The sequence below is a fragment of the Corvus cornix genome, chromosome 13, assembly GCF_000738735.6.
Source record: "Corvus cornix cornix isolate S_Up_H32 chromosome 13, ASM73873v5, whole genome shotgun sequence".
Classification (NCBI taxonomy): Eukaryota; Metazoa; Chordata; class Aves; order Passeriformes; family Corvidae; genus Corvus; species Corvus cornix.
Window position 1 is genome coordinate 15324367 of NC_046343.1, and position 22597 is coordinate 15346963.

The 22597-nt window shown below is 40.2% G+C and overlaps 1 protein-coding gene across 3 annotated transcripts; it reads right to left on the reverse strand.

The window, feature by feature from the left end:
• Window positions 1-1154: 1154 nt before the first annotated feature.
• SPDL1 (spindle apparatus coiled-coil protein 1) lies at window positions 1155-21790 on the reverse strand. Of its 3 annotated transcripts, none has more exons than XM_039559734.1 (14): window positions 21723-21790; window positions 21279-21367; window positions 20105-20152; window positions 18203-18384; window positions 15984-16160; window positions 15483-15677; window positions 15027-15176; window positions 14305-14403; window positions 13354-13464; window positions 10742-10882; window positions 9132-9241; window positions 8375-8562; window positions 6863-7208; window positions 1155-1986 (listed from the first exon to the last, which is right to left on the reverse strand). In XM_039559734.1, the coding sequence occupies exons 4-14, from the start codon at window positions 18359-18361 to the stop codon at window positions 1842-1844; spliced, it is 1821 nt and encodes a 606-aa protein (XP_039415668.1). In that variant the 5' UTR covers window positions 18362-18384; window positions 20105-20152; window positions 21279-21367; window positions 21723-21790; the 3' UTR covers window positions 1155-1841. The 3 variants fall into 3 exon arrangements, with proteins under 3 accessions (XP_039415668.1, XP_039415669.1, XP_010404522.1); XM_039559735.1 differs by having other exon boundaries at window positions 21703-21783; XM_010406220.4 differs by lacking the exon at window positions 21723-21790 and having other exon boundaries at window positions 21279-21691.
• Window positions 21791-22597: the final 807 nt, after the last annotated feature.

The window sequence follows — 22597 nt, forward strand, 5'->3', positions numbered from 1 at the left end:
AGATAACCCTAATCAGTTTCATTCATTTGTTGAGATGACATCCCAGTTTTGTTTGTAGCATAAATTAAAAAGTTATTTCAATCTAGAAAAAAAATTTAGAAACGTCATATGCCCAGTAGCTCAACATATAGTCAACTATAACATAAATCAACACACAATTAACATAACATATAATTAACTGTCTTAGTAGACAATCTACAGCTCAGTACTGCCATTTAAAGTACATTCTCCAGTGTCAATTTACCAAAAGTTTTCCTCTAAGTAGAACAATCAAGTATTTCAGCTGTTTTATGCTATTTGTGTCTCAGAGTAGTGACAGTAAACAAATGTAGCTTTCATCATCTGCATAAAAAAGGATTTTTTTCTAGTATTTCGTAGCATCACACCATTTAAGTTCACGTCAAAGTCAAGAAGAGCAAGAACTATTTCATGGTTATACATCTGCTGCCAGTAATAAAATACCTTAGTAAAAGTTAACAAGAAGATATTCTCAGTTTGTGTAACTTCATTAATAACAGACTGAAAAACACAGCTACATAGCAAATCTCTTACATCAGTGCAGTGACAATTTGTTTCTATGACACACTGATTTCTGATTATTTTGTTCACCAGGAGTAGCAGGCACTGGGCTGTGTCTGAACTGAGCTCTGCAGAAATGGTCTGATAATGAGATAGAGCAGCTCTGGAAAAGGAGAAGACATGGCCATTTAAGGTGACTTTCCCACCTCTCTAGTCACTTCTGCTGTGACCAGAAGTCAGGTTTTGTTGAGGTAAGTGACTTATGAGCTAAAGCCACCCACAAGCACACTTAGGGTTAACAAAATCCCAGGCATCACTTCAGACCTGGCAGAACTGTAAACAAACCAGTGGGTTGCAAGACTGCTCCCCAACATATTTTTTTCCATGCTGGATTTAAAAGAAGTCTTAAAGAACTTTCATCTTAACTACTGAGTCTTTTACTTAGAAGCTGGGTAATCCATTCACCAGAGGGAGCTTAAACTGTAGTAGCACAACTCAAATGAAGTGATCTAACTTCCATAGAAATGTTCCAAAAATTAATGGAACTAGCTTAAAAGCTGTCCCCAGAATTATTCTGCATGAACTTCAGAAAGTTACAGAATTATCTCCTAAAAAGATGACACACAGCACCTGCATTACACTTTCTTATCATTTATTGAGAGGTACTTTTTTTTTAACAAAAAGTTCTACAAAAGACATCACCTTCATTTAAAAAATGGATACATGTTTCTTCTCAAATACAATACATGCTCCATTTTATAAAGAAAGAAATAAACCTTTATTTTAATTAATAGTACAAATACAGGAATCTGTAGAGTTTCAAACACTGACTAACAAAACACACAAAGTGATTCACATGCACTTTTGCAATTGTGTCAGCCTGAAAGTTGAAAAGTTACACATTAGGAGGAAAAATACTAAGAATGCTGAATCTGGGAACTGGAAGAAATTTAGGAGCACATCACTTAGTTGAGTTCTCCACCAACCCTGTCTAGTCTGTCTTGCCATATAATAAAACCTCTGTTAGCCAGAACTTCCTCTCCACAACAGCCCCGTGCTTCAAACAAAGAGCAATTAACGTGTTTAGAGACTTTGCCAAGAGTCAAGAACAGGCCACACCTCAGGTCAAGTGCCAGGGAACACAACAGGTACCCTCTGGGAAGTGATCAAAAGTGCAGCTCTGCATGGCAATCATACCCTTCAAAACACCAGGCAGATCAATATTTAAGTTAGCAACCTGCACACTGATGTGGCCACAAGTTCACTCAGCAGCTCCTGCTGAAGCAGGACTCCAAACTGTCCAGATTCCTTGCAGAAGTGTTTTATTGCTGAGCACATTGTGTTTCAGGACTTGCCTTGGAAGATACATACAATGTTGAATGTTTTTTCTTCTGTGTTTTCTTCTCTGTTGAGATTTTGTTTTCTTTCTTTTCTTCTGTAGTTTCAAATCCGGATTCAGCTGTTAACCTATAGGCAAAGCAACCATTCTAAATACATATTTAGTTAATATAAACCAGGACTAAAATAAGAATTTTAGGCAAAATCAATGAGCCAACTGGCATACAAGACCATCCATATACAAAGACAGAGCAAGCAGGGTTTAAGAAGAAAATGAGACAAAACCAAAGCATTTTTGTATCAGTCCTAATGACATTTTCTTAAAGGCTCCCCCACACACCTCACCGGCTGAAGTGCTTGGGTAAGAAAGGTTACTGAATATGTTAAGTGGCTGAGATCAGCCTCCAAAAACACCAGTGACTGTGTCATGCACAGAAAGGAGATCCAGTCCCCCAAAAGCACAACTCCAAGTGAAAAGTCTGAGCCACATCATACAAAGAGGATGAAATCAAGCTTCTTACTTCTAGACCACCAAAAAAGACTACCTTTAACACAAAATGCTCGTTTCAACCTAGCTCTACACTACTGCTGCCTTTAGCTCAGTGCTTGAATACCTTAACTTGGGGGAAGATTCAGTTTCAGGCTCTGAATTACATCATTTTTCCACTGGCAGGTTTTAATTCTGCTATGAATGTAAATCTGGATAAAACTGTCTCATTGCTGTTAAAAAGATAATTCTGAAATCAAAACATCAGATTGTGCTCATATGCTTAAATCTTGTTTTTAGCTTAATGAACATTCAAACATGCCATTAGAACAATTGATGAATAGTGATATTTTACCCAGCCAAATCACCCATGGCCCACTGACTGCTACACATGATTATTTTCACAAAGAAAGAAATTATGGAAAATTAAGTTCCAAGTTAAACATCACTTTATATAGCAACACAAACTCTACACTTGTTTATCAGCACACGCATTAAAGCAATTCTCTGGTGACCTTGTGGATTTTTAGTGGTCTCAGGAGCCCTCAGTGAGCAACCCACACCATGGACAGCTACTTTCAGTGATGCTTTTCCAAACACAAATAGCTGCTACTCAGTTGTTAAGAGACTTTTTTGGCAATACAAAAAAAGAGAGGTGCAGCTGAACATGAGGACTACGAAAGGAGCTGTAACAAAAAAGTTTGGGGCAATTTAGCTACAGCTTCAAACTGCTATCAAACTATTGTACATTGCAGGCCATGTGCATGTTATTCCCTATAAGCACTGTCTCAACAGGCTAAAGAAAAACAGGCTCTGCTGTGCACCTCCTCTAGAGCAGGGTTTACTCCACCGTGTGCTTTGCATGAAATCCACACCTGTAACTCTGATGGATGCGCACCTTCTGTCCATGGTCACCTTTGCCATGCGGTTACAGCATGAAGGAATTGTTCAGGGAAGAAAAAAGGGTGTTCTCAGTAGCCATCATGTGGCTTGCACTCCCCCAGCAGCTGCAGTTAGGGATGGAGAGCTTCTGTCCACAAACCTGGCTCCTACGGCAGATCCCCTTCATTCATCCCCTCCTACTTTTCTGCCTTAAACAACCTCTGTCCAAGGCCACCAGAAACACTACTCTAGTGGCCAAAACTGCCAACAAAGACTCCCTATAAACAAGCAGAAAGAACTCAAACCAGAAGACCAAATAAAACCCACATTCACTTAAATTATGTCCCAAAGCAGCACAATTGGATTTATACAAAATATTGCCCATTTACAGTATTAAATAGTTCTGTTAGCATATAATGTAAGAACTCTGGCAATCAAATTCACCCTGTGCCTCTTGGTGAGGCTACAGAAGCCAGGACTGAGGGAAGGAAGCTGAGCCTGGGAAGAAGGGCTGGAGCACTTTTCCTTCTTTCTTTCTCACTGCCCCACTGTCTAACTGGCAAGGAGTTAAACTCAAGTCTGGTTTGCCCATGACCAACTGAACTCTGTCATCTTTATCTCTACCCACAAGCTTTTTCAATCCAATGCTCTCATTTGTCCCATGGAAGAGAGGGAGGAGCAGCTGATGTGCAGCTGGCAGAAGGCTGAGGTTCACCCCTACAGCCCTCAGAGTGCATCCCTTAGAGCACTGTCCTGTTCATCACACACACACGCACAAGAAATGGATCAGAAAGACAATGGTTAAACACTTCCACTTTAAGCAAATGCTTGTGAAACTATGACATGATTCTACCAAGCTTTGACAGTATAGACTCCAAAACTGAGATATAACTGGGGCTTCTTCTACCTGTTTAAAGAAGATGAACTTGTCTCATCAGGTGGAGCTTTACTTTAGGCTGAGAGTCACGCCTAAAATCCCGAAGACTATTATTAGTTATCTTCTGCTGAGCCAAATAGCTGGAGGCAATTGGACAAAGCCCAAGTGAAGTAGATTTGGTAAATGTAATCCAACTAAATAATTTAAGGTAGCAAATAAGCTCTTAGGCACTCAAGCTCTTTAATCAAAAACTCAAGCAAACAACCACAAATCTAAATGGAAAATAAATTGTGCAGCAAGGGCTAGAATTTACTATTTCAGTTTCAGAAGGGAAGAAAAGCATTTTGATAGAGAAATGTATCTTTTTATTGACCAGTTAGTTGGCCAAACGAAAGATATCAGTGCACACAACCTTTGCATTGCCAGAATTTCAGTAGCCACTGACAATTAATAATCACCACTGGAATATTTAAATCTGTAGTCTCAACACTCTCATATCATAATCTAATCAGTACCAGCACCTCATTGAGCTACTCCAATGTTGGCTGCAGAGCTCTGGAAGGACACAGAAATGCCCTCACACACAGGTGTTGGCTGAGATTATCCAGCTGTACCTGGTTAAATCACCTCAGCAGGAAAGTCTCTTCACACAAGGGAGTTTGTCACCTCCACAAGTGCACACAGATCACTTCTGACCACTTCCTCATCACCTCCTGAACTGAGATGACAGATTCCAAACACCACTTTCTAGAAATGAAGTTTGCAGCCCTTTCACAGCTATGGTGGCTCTTTTCTCCCACAGTTCATGGGCCAGTATCAGAGCTCCATTAATTATGGAACAAAAACTATTCCAGGGACAAAACCAACCCCGAGGGACCACAACAGCCTTTTCAGCTGGAGCATCACATTTTAGTTAACACAAGGTGAAACACTGACAATTATCCGCCATTATTTTTTCCTCCCACCAACTCTCCATTTTCAGATCCACACTCCCGACCAATTTGCCAATATTTTTTGTGCCTAGAGTTCAGCCACATCCATCACAGAACAGTCCAGAGATTCTTTCAGTGTTTAGAAATCTAACTTCTCAAATATTCAGACTTTAACATGACTTCCTATTTCATAACACATCATAGCAGATCAGGGGTAAGTAAATCCTCAATGTTAACATCACGACTTGGGGTTTTAGTAGTTCATTAACACAATCAGAAACAAACAGCTTTCTGCCTGGATTTGCCTTTTACAGGCTCTTACCATCACTGAAAAAAAGCTTAGCAGCTTATATGGAGTTTTGTGGCAACTTAATTGTGTTGGTGGTTTTTATTTTCCAAGTATTTTTTATGTTTTGTTCCTTATTTGAAACAACAGCAATGGGTACAAGATTAGAAACCTCCCTCTGAACTGTGGTTTCATCTTCCTCTTCCACTTTTTCTACTCTCTCTGCTTTCCAGCATCAGCTCCATAAATAATTTCCACTCCTCACCCCTTCTGCAGTAGGTTTCCCTCTTCAGTTCACATAAACTATTTCCAACAGCTTCCTGTTAGCAGACATTGTATCTCCTTTTCCAAAAGCATTATGAGGAAGTAAGTTAAACTTTTCATAACAGGTTCCATTCTGCCTGTTCCTTTACGTGTAGAGGACATTATCAAAACACAATACCATCACTAAATTATTCCAATCTCTCCTCTCCACTTTCACCCACATCTGACCTTCCTGATCTCCCCTCCTCACTAACAGTCCCTGCACCACATTTTAACACAGCTGCTAAAACTGCTGTTTCTGCCATATTCTCTCCACAGTTTAAGAAGACTGCAGTGTTTGGATCCTTTAAGTCTGTTAATATGTCCATGCAACCTTGAGTAACTGATCTAAGAGTCACAGCATCAATCCAATTACTCCTGAATGCCATTAACTTTGGCTATTTCTTCTAGCAGATATTAGCAAGTTGCAAGCTCAAAACACCTAGACTAGCCTAGACTTTTTTCTACCCCCAAACACTTGAATACATGTTTACAAAGATTATGAACAGAATACAAAAAGCATTAGTTGAAAAAGTAGAAAATTAAAGTCAGTGTTCTTTTTATCAGGATAAAAAAAGCTGGAGATAACGACTGTTCTCAGTTACTTTACCATCTAGCAAAAATCAACTTCAATTCTCAGTTCAGGGGAAAAACTTCATCTTAATTTAGCAGCTGTGTTTCCACCTATCATGCATCCAGATCATGCATTTCATTTGTCTGACAACACAGATAGCTAATTAATTCTCCATTATCTTGTACAATGAAAGTTAACACAATTCAGGTTAAGAATTACTTAAATAATTTTTAGGCTTTTAGCTAAATCTGGAAGTTGCTGGGGTCTGAAATTAGGTATAAAACTGGAGCACGATTCCAGTTGCCTTTATTACCTTGAGCTGTAACACAGGTGTGTGGCAGTTTTCAAGGGACCAAGAACACAAAGTTTCTGATGCTGGAGCAAACCAAGTGAGCTGTCATGCTACCTGCACACCTTAAATGTCTTCAAGCAATGGGAAAGTTATTTCACAGACTGCTTCAAGAGTCTTTTTTTATTAGTCAGCATTTTAGTCCTTCTAAAAGGTAGTGAGAGGTTCAGCGTGGGCAGCCGGAGCTGAGGAATGACACTGCATGCAACACTGAGGAAATAGATAAAGAAGTGGAGAGCACAGTTCATGCAGCGAAAGAAAAGAGATGCAGGTCTGTGCTGATTGCCTTGAGCAGAGACAGAAGCTGACACTGACCTGGGGGCAGCTGGAGCCAAGGAATTGTTTCCACTTCCGCTATTCGAAGTAAAGGCAATGTGATTCTCATCCTGAATTTTAACTCTTTTTCTTTCTCTTTCAGGTTCAACAATGTTTCGTATTGCCTGGAGGGCTGTATGTAGTGGGGATGCTTGGAAAGGCTGTTTTTTTGGAGAAGCATCACTTTGCTCCAAGTTCTCAGTAGTCACCTTTTTCCCTTCCCTATTTGGCAATTGAGTGAGAGCAGTTTCTTTCACTGGAGTATTTCTGCTGTCAAAGTACTCACAGGTAGCATTCACTGGAATTTTTTCCCTCTTCTTTTTAATTTTAGGACCTTTAAGTAATTCTAAGGAAAAAAAAGGAATAAAGGAATATACTTTTTGTACAAAAGAGAAGCTGGAGATGACTTGTCCCCCAACTTGTTCATAATAAAAGTAAGAACATTTCACATGACTAAAGAGCTTGGACTAATTCTTAACAGACAATTTATATCCCTTAAAGAACATATCTTCACATAACCTAATAATCCCAACAGAAGTTACCTTGAAAAAGAGACAACATCCTTCTCCTCATCCACTCTGTCTTTTCACCAAGCTTTTAAATTAAATGCCCTAAACTGCAGGCTGCTGAGGTAAGCTTCCACAAATAACATTTTGAAGTTAAATCCTTTGGGCGTGGGGGGGGGGGGGGGTGGAAATCAACTTACCTATCCGTTCCCCATTCACAGAATCCCAGAATGGTTTGGGCTGGAAGGGACCTTAAAGCACATCTTGTTCCAAGCCCCCTGCCATGGGCAGGGACACCTTCCACTAGCCCAGGTTGCTCCAAGCCCTGCCCTGCCTGGCCTTGGACACTTCCAGGGATGGAGCAGCCACAGCTTCTCTGGGCAACCTGTGCCAGGGCCTCCCCACCCTCCCAGGGAAGTTTCATCCTAATAACTCATCTAAACCTGCTCTCTCTCTCAGTTTAAATAGAAATCTTCCTCCACAGCCTACAGCTCCCTTGCTTTGCACATACTAGCTATCAGCTGTTTGTTGAGTGGGCCTCTGTCGTCAAAACTTAACCCATATTAACTTGAGCTACTAAACAGATTTCCTCTAAATGCTTTGCACCTCATTACAAAGCTCCTATCAGCTGCCTACACCCAGAGAGCTGAGGCTTCTCAGGACCACAAAGACGCCACTGCTTTTATGGGAAACACCTGAGATTTGTTCCCACCCACTTGAGTATGGGTATCTATCTATGGTCTCTACAGCCTCTCATTTTTAGTGGTAAAACTGCCTTCTTTAGTCTTTTCAAGCCAGTGTTCACATATTCAAGTGAGGTCTGGAGCAAGGTAGAGCTTTTCTACTTCAGCTCAGCAGGTTTTGGAGTAGGTTATTGCAGAAAGGCAGCTATTTAAGCATTAAGCTCTGGAATTAAACCAATGTCTTCCTGTTTAATGTCAGTCCATTTCTAAAGGCTGAGAAAATCAGAACTTTTTATTTTCCCAGGTAGAAAAGAAGTATTTACCTTCAGGTTCATATTTCATTTTTAGCTCATCCAGCATAACCCGCAAGTTCATGTTCTCACTCTGACAAGCTTGCAAATGCCTCTCATTTGTGAAGAGCTTCCTTTCAAATTCCAGGACCCTTTGACTCTCATACAGAGCTTTCATTCTCTGCAGGGATAGTTCATTTTTCAGTGTTTCAGTTTCCTTGCTGGGGTGGGAGGAAAATTATAAAATCAGTCAGACTTGGATTATTTTGGGTTTTTTTCTTTTAGTAAACCAATAGGTGTAAAGACAAATAAGCACTCAACTTCACCTCAACTTTGTATTTATAAATTAGTAGGAAAAATCAAGCTTTTTTGTACTATAAAACATTTCAAGTGTTATTGTCTCACTCTTTTTAAAACAGAAATGAACATATACAGGCTAAAGATTAAGAATCTTCACACAGTTTCCTTAGAGATTAACTTTTAATTGATTCAAGGTCTCAACTGCCCTGTATCTAGGAGTATTAACAAGATTTCTGGCAGAAAGCAATAATCATAAACAATATTTCTGCTGCTATCTTTAAAACTTAAATGAAACTACAAAAAAACCCCTCTCAGTCCTATAATGAAGTCAGGTTGGTTCCACAGCATTAGAAAACCCATCAAGAACAAAACACTTCTGCACATGCAGTCAGTGCATACAAACAGTAACAAAAAAGGGAGGATAAAAACAAGTACCTAGAAAATAAACCTGCTACAACCAACTTCTAGGCCTCAGGCTCTAAGTACTTACTTTGAGTTGTCAAGTTTAATTTGCAGTAAATCTGCATAGTAACCATTTTCAGAATCGCTTCCTTTTGCGCCATTTGCAGGTCTGGACTCTTCCATATTCTCATATAAACTCTGATAAAGAAAGAGTCAGGTTGTCAAGCAGTGACCTTTCAGAAGCACATTAGCTTAGTTCTTAGGAGACATTTTTCATGCATTTTGATGGAGAAGCCTCATCACAGAGGGATTTAAACACAAAAGATAAAGCTCAGCTGTGCCGACAACTTTCTCATTTGCTACAAATGTCAAATAGTACTGACAGCTCTCTCTCATTCACTGAAAAAATGAAAAAAGTAAGTTAGCTCCAGAAGGTTTGCAAGCAGCACTGCAGAACAGCTTTCTTGCTTTTTACTTGAAAACACAGAGTATTTAGTTAACCCATAGGGAATTTTTTCAGCATTTAATTCTAGGCTTCAGCAGCTGGACCGCAGAGGAATACAAGCCATGCTAACCAACAGCCAAAATCTCAAAATCAATTCCATATTTCAGATGAGGAAGTTGGTTTGTAGTAAAGATGTTATAAATGCAGCAACATGTGACACTGGGGTTTTTGTTTGGTGATTTTTTTCTGAACAAGCAGTGCTCAGATTTAATCCTGTCTCAGAGACCTCCCTCAGTAGTCACTGACTACAGATACTTTTGATGGTTATTGGAATCAACCATTCAATTTCCCAACACTACTTATTTACAGCCTAGAAACAGAAATAAGTACAGACCAAGCTTAAACATGACAAAACTGGTAAAACAATCAGGCTTCCTCAATTATTGCTAAAATGGGTTAAGTGTGGTTCATACCACTTGGGTTAAATACAGAATACAGGAAGCTACCCTGGAAAGCATAATCCTACTGCACAAGCTAAAACACTTCAGTTTACACTCCAAAGCTGTGATAAGAAAGGGTCAAACGACTCCAGAAACACACAAGAATCAAGCTACAGTTTTTCACTCTGGAAACACACAAACATCAGTAGCATTACACTGGTGTATATAGGAATCCTCATGTATTTCTCACTTTTCAAAATATTGACAAGATGTTTTCAAGTTGCATAAGAGGACTGAAAAAACTGCTTTACAAGGATGATTAAACAATTCAGTTTTGCTAGAGAAGAGCATGCTTCAGCTGCAAAGACACATCAAGAAAATAAGTATTGAGGAAATTCAATAGAGCTGAGACACTAAAAAAGGCTAAAGTCTAAGTACACACAGTTAAAGTGCCAAATGGCTACACCTTCCAAGAGAAAAATTGGATGTCCCAGCTCTGCGAGCTTTGACCAAGTAACTGAACTTAAATGCTGTAAGTAACTATAGAAGATATGAAGGTGCTTCACACAAGAACCCACAAAAATTGCTTGTTCAACACAGGTGTTAGGTGGTGTATAATTTTCTGCTTCTCTGCGCCTGAGGAGTCTAATGTTCTCCAGCTGTAAAATACAACTTAGCTCAAATAAAGATATGAGTCAGCTTTTGGATCCCTTCTCAAACCAGAGTGTGGACTTCAGATACTGGTTTTCATAATTCTTGTTCTCATGTGTTAGCTTCCAACTACAAATTTCTACTTAATTAAAAACCACATACCTTAAATTTTTCTAGCTGCCTCACTTTAGTAAGAAGATCTTCTATTTCACCATTCTTTTGCTCTAACATCGACTGTAAGCGTTCCAGCTGATCAAATTCTGCCTGGGAGCCTTTCAGCTGTAGCAGTGTAGCCATTTGCAGCTGGAAAAAAGGAAAAAAACTACTTACAACAAATACTGGGATTAGTGACTAAAAATCCCAGCCTTCTACACAAAACTGTTTAGGTACTCAAGCCTTTTAATTCTAAACCTGAATACAGAAGTGCACTGGATGCTTGAACTCAGTCCTCACCACATAATCTTAGCAATTATCACCATAGACAGCACAAGGCATGAGGACAGCTGAGACCTCATTGAACAGTTCGGTCCTGAGGTGTCACACCCATATCTCTGTATTGGCTAAGGAACACAGAAACACACAGCCAAGGTCACACACAGCATTCCACATTCACACCATCAACACCAAGTCAGCCAGAATCCAGTCACAGTCCAGGCTTATTTGTCTGAGCTAAAATGCATCTTGACAAGTCACTTAGGAGAACCCACAAGTTTAACCCCCCATTTTTTTTTCAGTTCTGATTTTCAGGTATAACACCACCATGTTTGCTTTCTACAATATTAACCCAAGAATTTCAGCTTTTTCTGCTTCTCCAATGGAATATATCCTTTCAAGCAAAAGAACACCCTCTGTCATTACAAAGGAGAAGCTGTAAAAATCTTACATTTAGAGCAATATTTGTGTTGGTGTTAACATAATATTGAAGTACAAGGGTGTTAATACATTCAGTTGCAGGTGATACATTAGACATTTAAACAACAGGAAATACAATAAATGAAAGACTTCACAAATCTGAGGTATTTTTATCAGTCTGGTCAGTATGGATAAGGTAACAATGGGACACTGGGAGAAATCACAGGAAAATGATCATGTGACAAAATTAAATTACAGACAGAGAGAAAGCGAGAAGAGCATCTACGTGTAGAATCTCCTAGGTCAGGTAAAGGGGATTGATGATTCTGTGCACAAGTTAGAGCTAATGAAAGATTCAATTATCTCCTCATAGCTTCTACAGGATATAAGGGAGGCAAAATCGTAAACTCCACCTCACTGGCTGACTAAATCTATCCTTACAGTTGCCAAGCACAGACACCCAACCTTTTCCCTTAAAAGCCCTCCTGCTGTCAGAATTGCAAATTGCAGCTGATCTACATAACAGAGAACAGGAACTTAAACTGAGAAGGATGTTCTGGATTGGGAAAACTACACTAGAGGTGATAAAGCTCTCCCAGGAGTGGTATGTACATTCTGTTCAGGAGCCAGATCCTCAGGATTTACCAGCAAATACTACACAGAGAGATTCTTCAACTAAAGCTGCAACAGCAGTTACCTCTCCTGTGGGAAGCAGCTTCGAACTGAGAGATCAGCTGAGCACAGGCTGAGCTTTAAGTGGCAGCATCCCAGTGCAGCACAACACGGAGAGGATGCTAACAGGGATTCTAACAGCAGCTTAAGCAAAACAGCTGTCCTAACAAACTACCTATCTCCATTACTGACATTTGAAAAAGTTTTATGAATATAAACAAGTACAAAAATTCCAAATAAAAGCATTAACTACTAGTACAGGGATACCAATTTGCCTCCATTTTTTGGCACTTTTAGTATTGGGTGTGTTTCTTATACCATTCAATCAGTATGACTGACTTACCCCATATTACAAGGGGAAAATTTGCAAAGGAACTGATCCTACCCAATGACTTCCCTCACTCAAATCTTTGCTGTATCAGTAGGGTTTTTTTCTTCTCCTTTAAGACTGTTGTTTGAACTATTTTCAACCTACTCCACAAAATCTAGGTAACACAAACCTTCAGTGCAACTCATGATCATCACCCTTGATGTTTAAGCACTCTCCTCAAACTGCATGACCAAGTAGTTGATCAAAATTAAAGGATCCGCTTTAGTGTTGGAAAAATCATGAGACCAACATGAAAACAGTTGCCAGCTCTGCAGCATCCCCTTTACATTATCTTATAAATCAGCTTCTGCTAACTAGTCCTCAACAATATTAACCAACAGGCTCCCATCCTATAGCAGAGGAGTTTAAGTTAAAGAGTTATGATGAAAGTTATGACTTAGAGCAAAAACAGTGCAAAGCAAGAAAAAAAAAATATGGACAAAGAAAGCAACACAAAAGTGGAAAAAACCCAAAAACCTAGAGTGTGATGAGGGCAAAAGCCTGTCCTTTTCTTTATGCTCATCCCTGACAACCACAGTTAATGCACAAATACTTGATTCATGAAGTACAAGAATTAGACAAGGAAAAACAATTATCAAGACAAACTGAATGCTAGTTTGACTGACAAGAGTTGTGTTTTACTTTTATCCATTAAACAACTACAGCCAAAGTAAGCAAACATGGTGCCTTCACTGTAATGTGGACACTTGTACCATAGGAGTCAAACAGCACATCATCATCTCACTTGTTTTTTCTCCCATTTCCCTCCCCACAGACTACTGCATCATATTTTAAAGATAACAAATCCCCTGGCCTGAGCATTAGCACAGTGCCTTATCAGACCCAAGGACACCCTGGAGTATTACAGGAATCACCATACCTTCATTCTTTGCAATTGTTCTCTACTGAATGCATGCTGTTTTTGTAGGGACTGATATTTTACTTTCACACTGATCAGCTGTCGTTCCATTTCTGCCCTACGGTCCTCCACCTACAGAACATTGTGAACAATTACTACTGTGAAATTACAACACTTGCTGTCACTTGGAGGATGAGTTTGGTAAGGACATGCTGCTTGGCAATTGGTGTTCAGTCTGCAAATAGTGCTTTTCCAGCAACAGTACTTGGAAATGCAGGCTACTGTCATTCCCCCGTGATTGAACTGAGTAGACAGTGCTACTGAAGCCCAATCAGTGAAATGCAACAGATTTTTCTTTTGATATCAAAATAAAGTAACATTTCATGCTTCAGTGTTGCTGTACAATAGTTTTGCCCACTGGCAACAGAACAAACAGTTTAAAAAAATATGAATTGTTTCCCAACTTCACCCATCCCCTGGATGCTGTCATGAAACATAATGCTCCCTATGCATTTAACAGCAGCTGAATTCTTACTGAAAAGCTAATTCCAAAACCCTCCCAAAAGCTCAAACATCCAGATATCTTCAGGAATTTTTTAAGACAGTTTTTATCAGCATCTGTTAATATTTCACATAGTGTCTTCTATGTTAAAGAAGGATTTATCAGCTGAACAAAACTACTTAGAGTCAAGAGCTATAGACAGAACCATCATGAACCCTCGGTCACAACTTTTGACTTGATAGTCAGAAAACTTAAAGTAATTCCGTTAAGTTTACTAACTCCTTCAGAGAGAGCATGAAATGGTTTTCCACATGTCAGATCAACACTGAAGTCATATTTGAGGACTAGAGATACATGCTGGCCAGATCAGGTACAGATACTCTCATATTTTCAATACAACATAAGAAAGAAAACTGAAAATACTTCTTCTGGCCTGTGGACATTCTCAGGCATCCGTGGCATAGTTGTACCTCAGCAAAGAGAGAATTGCCTTTGCTTGTAGGGTCCAAAGATTGTTGCACTGCGTGATCCAGCTGAACCCGAAGCTCCTGATTAGCCTCCTGAGCTTTCTAGATTAAAGCAAAGAGGATATTGGTCATTTAAGCATCTGATGTACTGCATACATGATAATCAGATAGCTTTAACTCTTTCTAATTTCCTACACTTTAGCAGCGATTATATTGTTCAGAACTATTTAACTGTACAGACAGTTCTAGTAACTAAGAGACAAATTCATTTAATTTCACTAAAACACTTAATATTCCACTTGTTCTTCAGGACAAGAGCACAAGTAAAAGACTTTAGGAGTAAGCTTTGATGTTTGTCAACCAGATTTACGGTATTCAGATCGCTCTCCTTGCGCTAGTCACAAATGCTCTACTCCCCAGTACAAGATTCTCCAAGGTATTCAGTAGAAACTGGAAATAAAAATGAGAATTCCTCCAGTGATCTTTGAGAAGGTCCCTAAGAGGCAGAACAGTGCCATGCAAAGGCTCTCCTTTCACCACTCACACAAAACAGTGCCAATAGAGAGCTTTTACTACCAGGCAACACCAAACATGACCAACCATTGTCCTTCTCTTTTCCCTCCCTCTCACAACTCCTCAAAACTCCTACTTCACCAAAAACCTGGCAACACAACTTGTGCAGTTTGGGGATTATCTACCACTGTCAAATAAAATTAGGAGAATACCTCTAACGCATTACAGTAAAAAGTAACTTCTTTTTCCCTCTCTTCTTTTTCCCCCTGCAGCCGCTCCAGCTGGTTACGTAAGTTACTGTTCACAAGCTCTAACTGTTCTTTACTGCACTGCAGCTCATTCAGCTTTTCTTCATCATTGGCCTAAACAAACAAAAAACAAGTATGAAATCAAAAGTTATTTAAAACAATTGGAAGACAAGCAGGCCCAAGTAAACCAAACACATTTACTAGAAGTAGTTAGTTTTAATACAATGTGTTATCTTGAAGAGGAAATGGTATTAAAGTTTAGCTATTAAGGCTGCTGTATTTTGCTGTGCACATTGTCCGAACAAAAGTCAATCCTAACATGGCACTACAGACAACACACCTAAAAATGAAATGAGCAAAACAGCAGAATTTCATTTTCAACTAGGCTACACTGCAAATGATTCAGTGCTACTCACACACCTTCTCACTCTGGAGTTCAGTGAGCTCTATCTGAAGGTTGAGCATTTCTGAAGACATGGTCTCATGTACACGCTCAGACATCATGTGCAGTTCTTCTGATTTGGCAGCAATTATTTCTTTCTGATGGTCCACTTTGTGTCTCAGTTGTTTCTCTGAGAGTCGGGTTTCATCAAGTTCTGCTTTCAGGTTCTCCAACTTAAAAACAGTTGACAACTAAGTAGTATCATTTCATGGTAAATTCTTGAAAAGCACAATACTTCTGACTGATCCAATTACAGAAAATGTCTTGGAAACACAAAAGTAACTTTTAAAAACAAGCATTGAAATTTAACATAATTCATACGTAACTACACAGATGTTTTTTAAAAACCAGCCAAACAAGCTACTACACATTGTAACTACTTATTATTTATTTTGGTACTTAGGAGTGCAATTATGAGTTCTACATATAGTATCTAAAAGGGTATTAATAACCTTTCAGCTATATATTAGTCACCAAACCTTGTTTTTAAGGTCACTGATTTCTTGTCCATAGGCTCTGTCAAGCTGTTCTTTCTGTTTATCCAGTTGCACATTTTGCTGTTGCTTAAGGGAATCACACTCAAAATTCAAGCTTTCCAACATTCGATTCTTGAGTTCAATTTCTCTCTGAAGAGTGTACTTCTCTTGCTCAAATTTCTGGAAGAAATAACACACTAATAAATCTAGATGTAATTGTACATTGTTCCCTAAGCATGTATGAAAAAGCACAGAACCAAGATGCTTCTAGCTCATTTAGTCTTTTGTTGGGAGTGCCAATTAGAGAGTTGTAATACCCATGAGTTTTTTTAAAAAAAAGAACAACTGCTCTAAAATGTTATGATTTATAAATGTTATGATTATAATTTGATTATGCAATAGTCTTTTCTTCATGGAAACTCTGTATTTCTTTACACTCAACATGAAGGGTGTGGGCATCTTTGTGACAAGTGTCACAAATTTAGCCAGAGTTTATATGCCCTTTCTACCACTACAGAACCCAATTACATTAAAAATTACTACAGTCCATCAAGCAGAACAGCTGAGTTCAATAGTTTTTTTAAGACCGCTAAATTGGCTGTTATAATAAATCCCACCAACCCTTCCAGACTGAAGAATCATTTTTTTAAACAGCTTCCATCTATGCTTGATTGCATGCTTCCTAATTACCAAGGGCAGGTTCATTTTACTCTTCCATTCAGCCAGCAGCAATTAAGGAAAAGAAAAAGTCTTGAAAGGAAAAAGTAATAGGGAAACCAAATTAATCTAAATGCGCAGATTTTTTTTCCTTTTCAAAATAACGTAAGTCTTGAGACACAAACCAGAATTAAACAAAAAAATAAAAGCTGTCAGGTATCAAAGTGACCTCTGTGGCCTAGACACAGCCTATCAAGGACAGGCTTAGCTCTCAAATACCCAGGGCAGGAGCTTTAACACCAAGATGAAGACTGCGCACAGGACATGTTTGGGAGTGCCCTGCTTGGCCAGAGCCAAGAACAACAAAATCCTGGCAACAGCTTGCCTGCACACTCGTACAGAAGAGCACACAGAGCTTTCTGAAAGGCTTTTGTGCCTGCTGGTAGAACTCACACTTTTGTTCACAGTAACTGCTTTGGCTCTCAGACTGCAAAGAGGAGAGCCAGAGAGATTCAAAAGCTCTAAAGAATCTGTTGGGTAAGCACAGCTCCCACGAGATGTTATTCTACTGTATGAAGGCACACAATTCCTCCCCTCCACCCCTGGAATCCAAGTTACCAGACAGGCTCAGAAGTTGGCTCCAGCCTCTCACACAGGATCACAGTCTGAGGGAGCAGCTTGACAGCTCAAGTAACTGCCCTCTCTGCTGCTCAGCAGGAAAGGATGATCCTGCCCTGGCTTCCTTATCACTTGTGCCTTCAGCTGCCTCTCACACAAAGCTTACTAATAGTGAACTGATCAGAATAAAAAATTCTGTCCATTAAGAATAGCAGGGTGCTGCAACCCTCCAGCTGCTACAGAACCAATGTTTTAGCACTATCCCAGGAGAAGGGATGGATGCACAACCAGAAACAGACTAAATGAAGATAAATAATTTATCTGAAACATGGGCTGCCTGAATACAAACATGAAAATGAAAGCCTCTATGAAAAGTGGAAGAGATTTTCCCAACTGAAATTTTCTCAAATCTTCTCTAAGAAGAAAACTGGTTGACTAAATAATACCTCTGTAATTCAGCACTAGACTACTCCTTTGTCTGAGCTGTGAAGAAATATGCTAATAAGTTCAGAACCCCTGGGTATTAGGAAAATTTGAAAACTTCACTAGAGAAGAAATCAATTTTACAGACTTGCTTCTAGCATTCTTCTCACAGCTTTTAAGTGATATAAAGCTGACTGGGAGAGCATACACAAACAAATTGAATACTAAATGCTAAAGTAAATTTGCTTCAGAGCATGTGTTTTGCCTCTGTTTAGCATTTTACATTAAAAGCAATTAGTCCTACACGATACTGAACACCTGATGCATAATTAGCTATGAAACCCTGTCCCAGTTAGACACACTTGTGCTCAAGCCAAGAAAAAAGCCCTCTCTACAACTACTTAGAGGTTTATTAAAATTAATCTAGGTGCTAGAAGGCATTTAAAACACCTGTGCCTTTCAGAAAATAACTGAAATAAAACAAAGTTCTAGTTTTGAACTTTGAGAAGAAAAGGCATCATCACCTCAGTTTTCTCAGTCAATTCACGGCGTATTTGATCCAGCTGATTTTGAACCTCACTTTGGGACTCCAGTAAATGCAAACCATATTGCGCTGCCTTTCTTCGCTCATTCTCTGCTTCCTTCAGTTGCTGTTTAAGACTTAAAATGGTCTCTGTCTCCATTTTTCTTCCTTTTTTATTCAACACTGCAAACACAAAATTATTGAAAAAATATATTGCAGTAAATTACAGTAGTTATGTGAAAGAAGTTACTGGATTTCCTATCTTAACCAGGATAGAGTGATCTATTTTTGCATTAATACAAGACACAAAAAAAGCTCACAAACAGACCTGTGAACAGTAAAATAACAGCTGTTTCTTCATAAACTTAGTTACTGCCTTATTCTTAGTTATGTCTAACATGCAGCAAAAGCACTCCTGTGTGCCCAGCCTGGTTTCTTTGTACTCCACAACCAGAGTTAATCTAGGACAGAGCTCTCCTGCCAAGTACAAGAGACAACAATTAAATAACCTTAGGAAAACACTGCTATGCACATGGCTGACACTATCTTCTTTCTATTATAAACCAAGCCCCACCAAGTACAGCATTTCTTGTGTACACAAATAACACTTAAGACTGGCGTAGGCAGCTGCATTAGCAGGACAGTGTACTCCTAATAACATTATGTGGGATAGAGAAACAGATAAACAGTAGTTGAAGTGAAGAGTCAAAAATAGAAGCTCTGTAAAAATATATGGAGTTTAACACAGAGCTTTGGATTTATTAAAGTGGTTAATGGAGTCTTTCAAAATTCAGTTGCTGCAGGCCACCTATTTGTAAATAATCATCCCCTTGTCACATTTCAAAATATTCATCCTTTTGTAACAGGTGAATTTTGCAAAAAAGGTTAGTCAAAGTAAATCCAACAAACCAAATATTAAAAAAAAATTTAAAAAAATCAGCTCAAATTAACACCATAAGCTTGCATGACTGCTCGTTCCCAAATCTACTGTATCAGACCACTGCAAAAAAATCCTATTAAGATACAAAATGCTAAGCAACTCAGGCTTCTGAACAACATATGCCAAGAGTTTTCTCAGAAGGTAGGAAACAACAGTAAGCCACAAACACACCAAAAAAATACTGTTGATTTTTTAAAGTCAGGGTTCATAACTTTTATATAATTTCAGAATTAAAGTAATTCTGTATTGAAGACCTAACTCTTGCTTTTTGTTCTCACAGAAGCAATTCATTTGTTGCCATTTCTTACTGGCACATACATCATTCTTATGAATGTTGTAATACCCACCTTTCACATTTTTTTTACTATCTCTTATCCAACATTAATGACTACTAGTGGAGTTACCCAGCTTCTGCTAATAGAAAAGGATTTAATTAACATGCAAAAGTACATCGTGCCAATACTGTGCCAATTCCTTTCCAAGGCACAAGACAGAAATTATCACATTCTGGTTTTTGCATTTTCTCCTCACTTGTTGCTATCCAGGTTCAACACATCCAAAGAGACTTTATCCAGCCAGGCCTTGAAACTTCAGTTTTCACCTCTAACCACTGCAATGCCTGAAATACTAGCTTTGCATCTATACTAAAATAAGCCAGTGAAACACAGAAATTCTGCACACCAGTAACTAAGAATCATCAATATTATACTAGTGCAAGGACAGAGACACCATGTACAATTTAATAATTAAGTGTTTACTGTAAGGTGTAGCAATATAAGCACATAGGCAACAACTTCTGGCACGCACTTCCATTAGTAAAGAGGATGAATGAATCATTGCTCACCTACATAAACAGAATTTTAAAGACAGCTTTATTTTCTGATCAGACAACAATATAGAGGCAACATAGCCATTTGCGAGCTCCTAGTTTATTAAATTAAATGAATACCATGTTTAACTCACCTTCAGAAGCCCATTGAAGTATTTCTTGACCTTATTCTTGCACTCCACCTTTAAAAGAAAAAAAAGCAACAGTCGTCTAGTCTGGATGAGTCTAAGCTGCCATCACAGCACAGTCCTTCAGAGCAGTCCCTTTTCAGAACAGGCTTAACCCTGCTGGCTGTGTCATGAACATGCAGATCACAAGCTAAACCCCCACATAAATGCAAATCTTATTCAAATCTCAGTAAGGCTACTGTCAGACAGCTTAGAAACAGTCAGATCAGGCAATGCTGCCAAAGGATGGATACTCTGCAACTGGCCTCCGGAGCAGGTAAACAGGCTACAGCCAGGGTCATCTTCTTCTGGTAATTTTTAAGGGGTTTTTTTTGGGATTTTGTCCAACTCTCCCCTACTTCTTCCATCTCTTTTGCATTTCTCTTCCAGTTTCACATATAAGAACTTTGAGCTCTTAATAAATGATTTACTAGACAATATGAAAAAAGATCTCATGGGGTTTTTCTTAATTTTATAGTTGAAGTATGGAGGAAAGGAGAAATAATTTTCAAAAATTTTCTTATTCCCACATTCCTCCCGACTATTAGGGAAAACAGCAATTATGCCTTTTGGAGCACAGCCAACTTCAATTTTTCATTGTCAACTCTGGATGAATCAAACAAGTCCAGGTAGTTTTGTTTATGAAGCTGTACGCTGAAATAATTGCAAGCAATTTAATATTATACATGGGGCTAAATAAATTGCTCTGAAAACAATGTTTTAAGATCAATTGAATAGGCAGCAAGGTGAGTAGGCAGGAGGGGGAAATAACAGAAATCAGTCTTTATTGATTCTATTGAATCACAAGAGTTACTCACTTTTAGCTAAATACCTTCAAACATTTTTTGACAGATTCTATACTGAGAGCTGCAGACATTTACTATTCAACTACTCAAGTAATCCTTAATAAAAGTAATGGGGTAGGAGATAAAAGGCACTCTCCTGGCAGGCAAACTTTCTTCTCCCACTCTAACACAGTTCTGGTTAAACTTCCATTCCCCAGGGCCACATGTAACAGCTGTCTGTGTTCTGATCCTGTCAGAAGCACCTGTGCAGTTTTCTGATCAGGAACACAATTACCAGGGTAGTTTCTCTCCCTTAGCCCAGGTATTCCCCCCGACAATTCCAGCCAGTTACTTACACGAGTCCATATCTTCGCCTACCACGTTGCACTCTCAGACTGAAAAATTTTCGGAGCTGATCACTTTCCACAAACAGGGTTGGTCAGTACTACAGAGAACATACAAATATCACACTATAGCTTCATCGTTCAGCCACCACAGAACCCGAGCAGGATCTGCCATGACACCGCTGTCCCCTCCTTCCGGGCCCGACCCGCTGCAGACCGGGCCGGTGACCGGGCCTAAGCCCCCACACCCGCTACAGCCCCAACAGGCCCCGAGGGCGGCGGGGACGGGCTCTCCCCGCTCCACCAGGGGCCATAGGGCGACAAGAGGCCCCACCCACTACAGGGAACAGGAGCCGGCACCGGCAGCGCCACAGCAGTGGCGGCGGCTCCACAGAGAGCAAACCCCGCTCGCCGCCGCTCTCTCCCACCCGCTCACCCGCCGCCCTCTCCCCGCACCGGCCGTCCCAGGCTCCCGCCGTTCAAACTCGGCTCCCCGGCACCGCCCAAGTCTCGCGAGACCCGCCCCGCCCTCTGCCGCCCCGCCTCCGGCGCAGGGCGGGCCCCGTGAGGGCGGCCGTGAGGGCGGTTCGTGCCCGTCGCTGCCGGAGCGCTCACGGTTACCCTGTGTCACTGCTACCGCAGGCTCGTGGCCGACTCGTTCGTTGGTATTAAATGCCACAGTGTTGTCCCGACCGCGGCCGCCAATTCGCACACCGAGGAGAGCGATTTCTGTGTTTTATTCCAGTTTGCGGAAAGTAGGGAGCTGGGTGGTAGGGAGCTGCGAAAGGCTGGCTCAGCGATCAGCAAAACTTCACACTACTTACACATTTTAGCAAAGGCATCAGCATTCATTGGCTACAAATTCCGTAATTTGTCTATTCATGAGCACTCAAACCGCTGTTTGCTGTTCCAGCTCTCCTTTCTCGTGCTGATCCGCCAGCTCCTCCTCCGTGCAGTGTCGCACAGGAGAGGTTTGGGGTTGGCAGTGGAGCACTGCAAGGGGCTGCTCCATCTGCCCCAGTGTCTGCTCTATCCCACTGCCCGCTTCCCTCCGCAAGGAAATCCCACTGCAAGGGGCTGCTCCATCGCTCCATCTGCCCCAGTGTCTGCTCTATCCCACTGCCCGCTTCCCTCCGCAAGGAAATCCCACTGCAAGGGGCTGCTCCATCGCTCCATCTGCCCCAGTGTCTGCTCTATCCCGCCGCCCGCTTCCCTCCGCAAGGAAATCCCCCTCAGCAGGGTTGCCGAGGCTGCCTGTCCCTGAGGAAATGTCACCTCCTGCTTACTCTGCCTTTCCTTAATTTCTGTGCAGCTTTACCGTCCAAGCTACA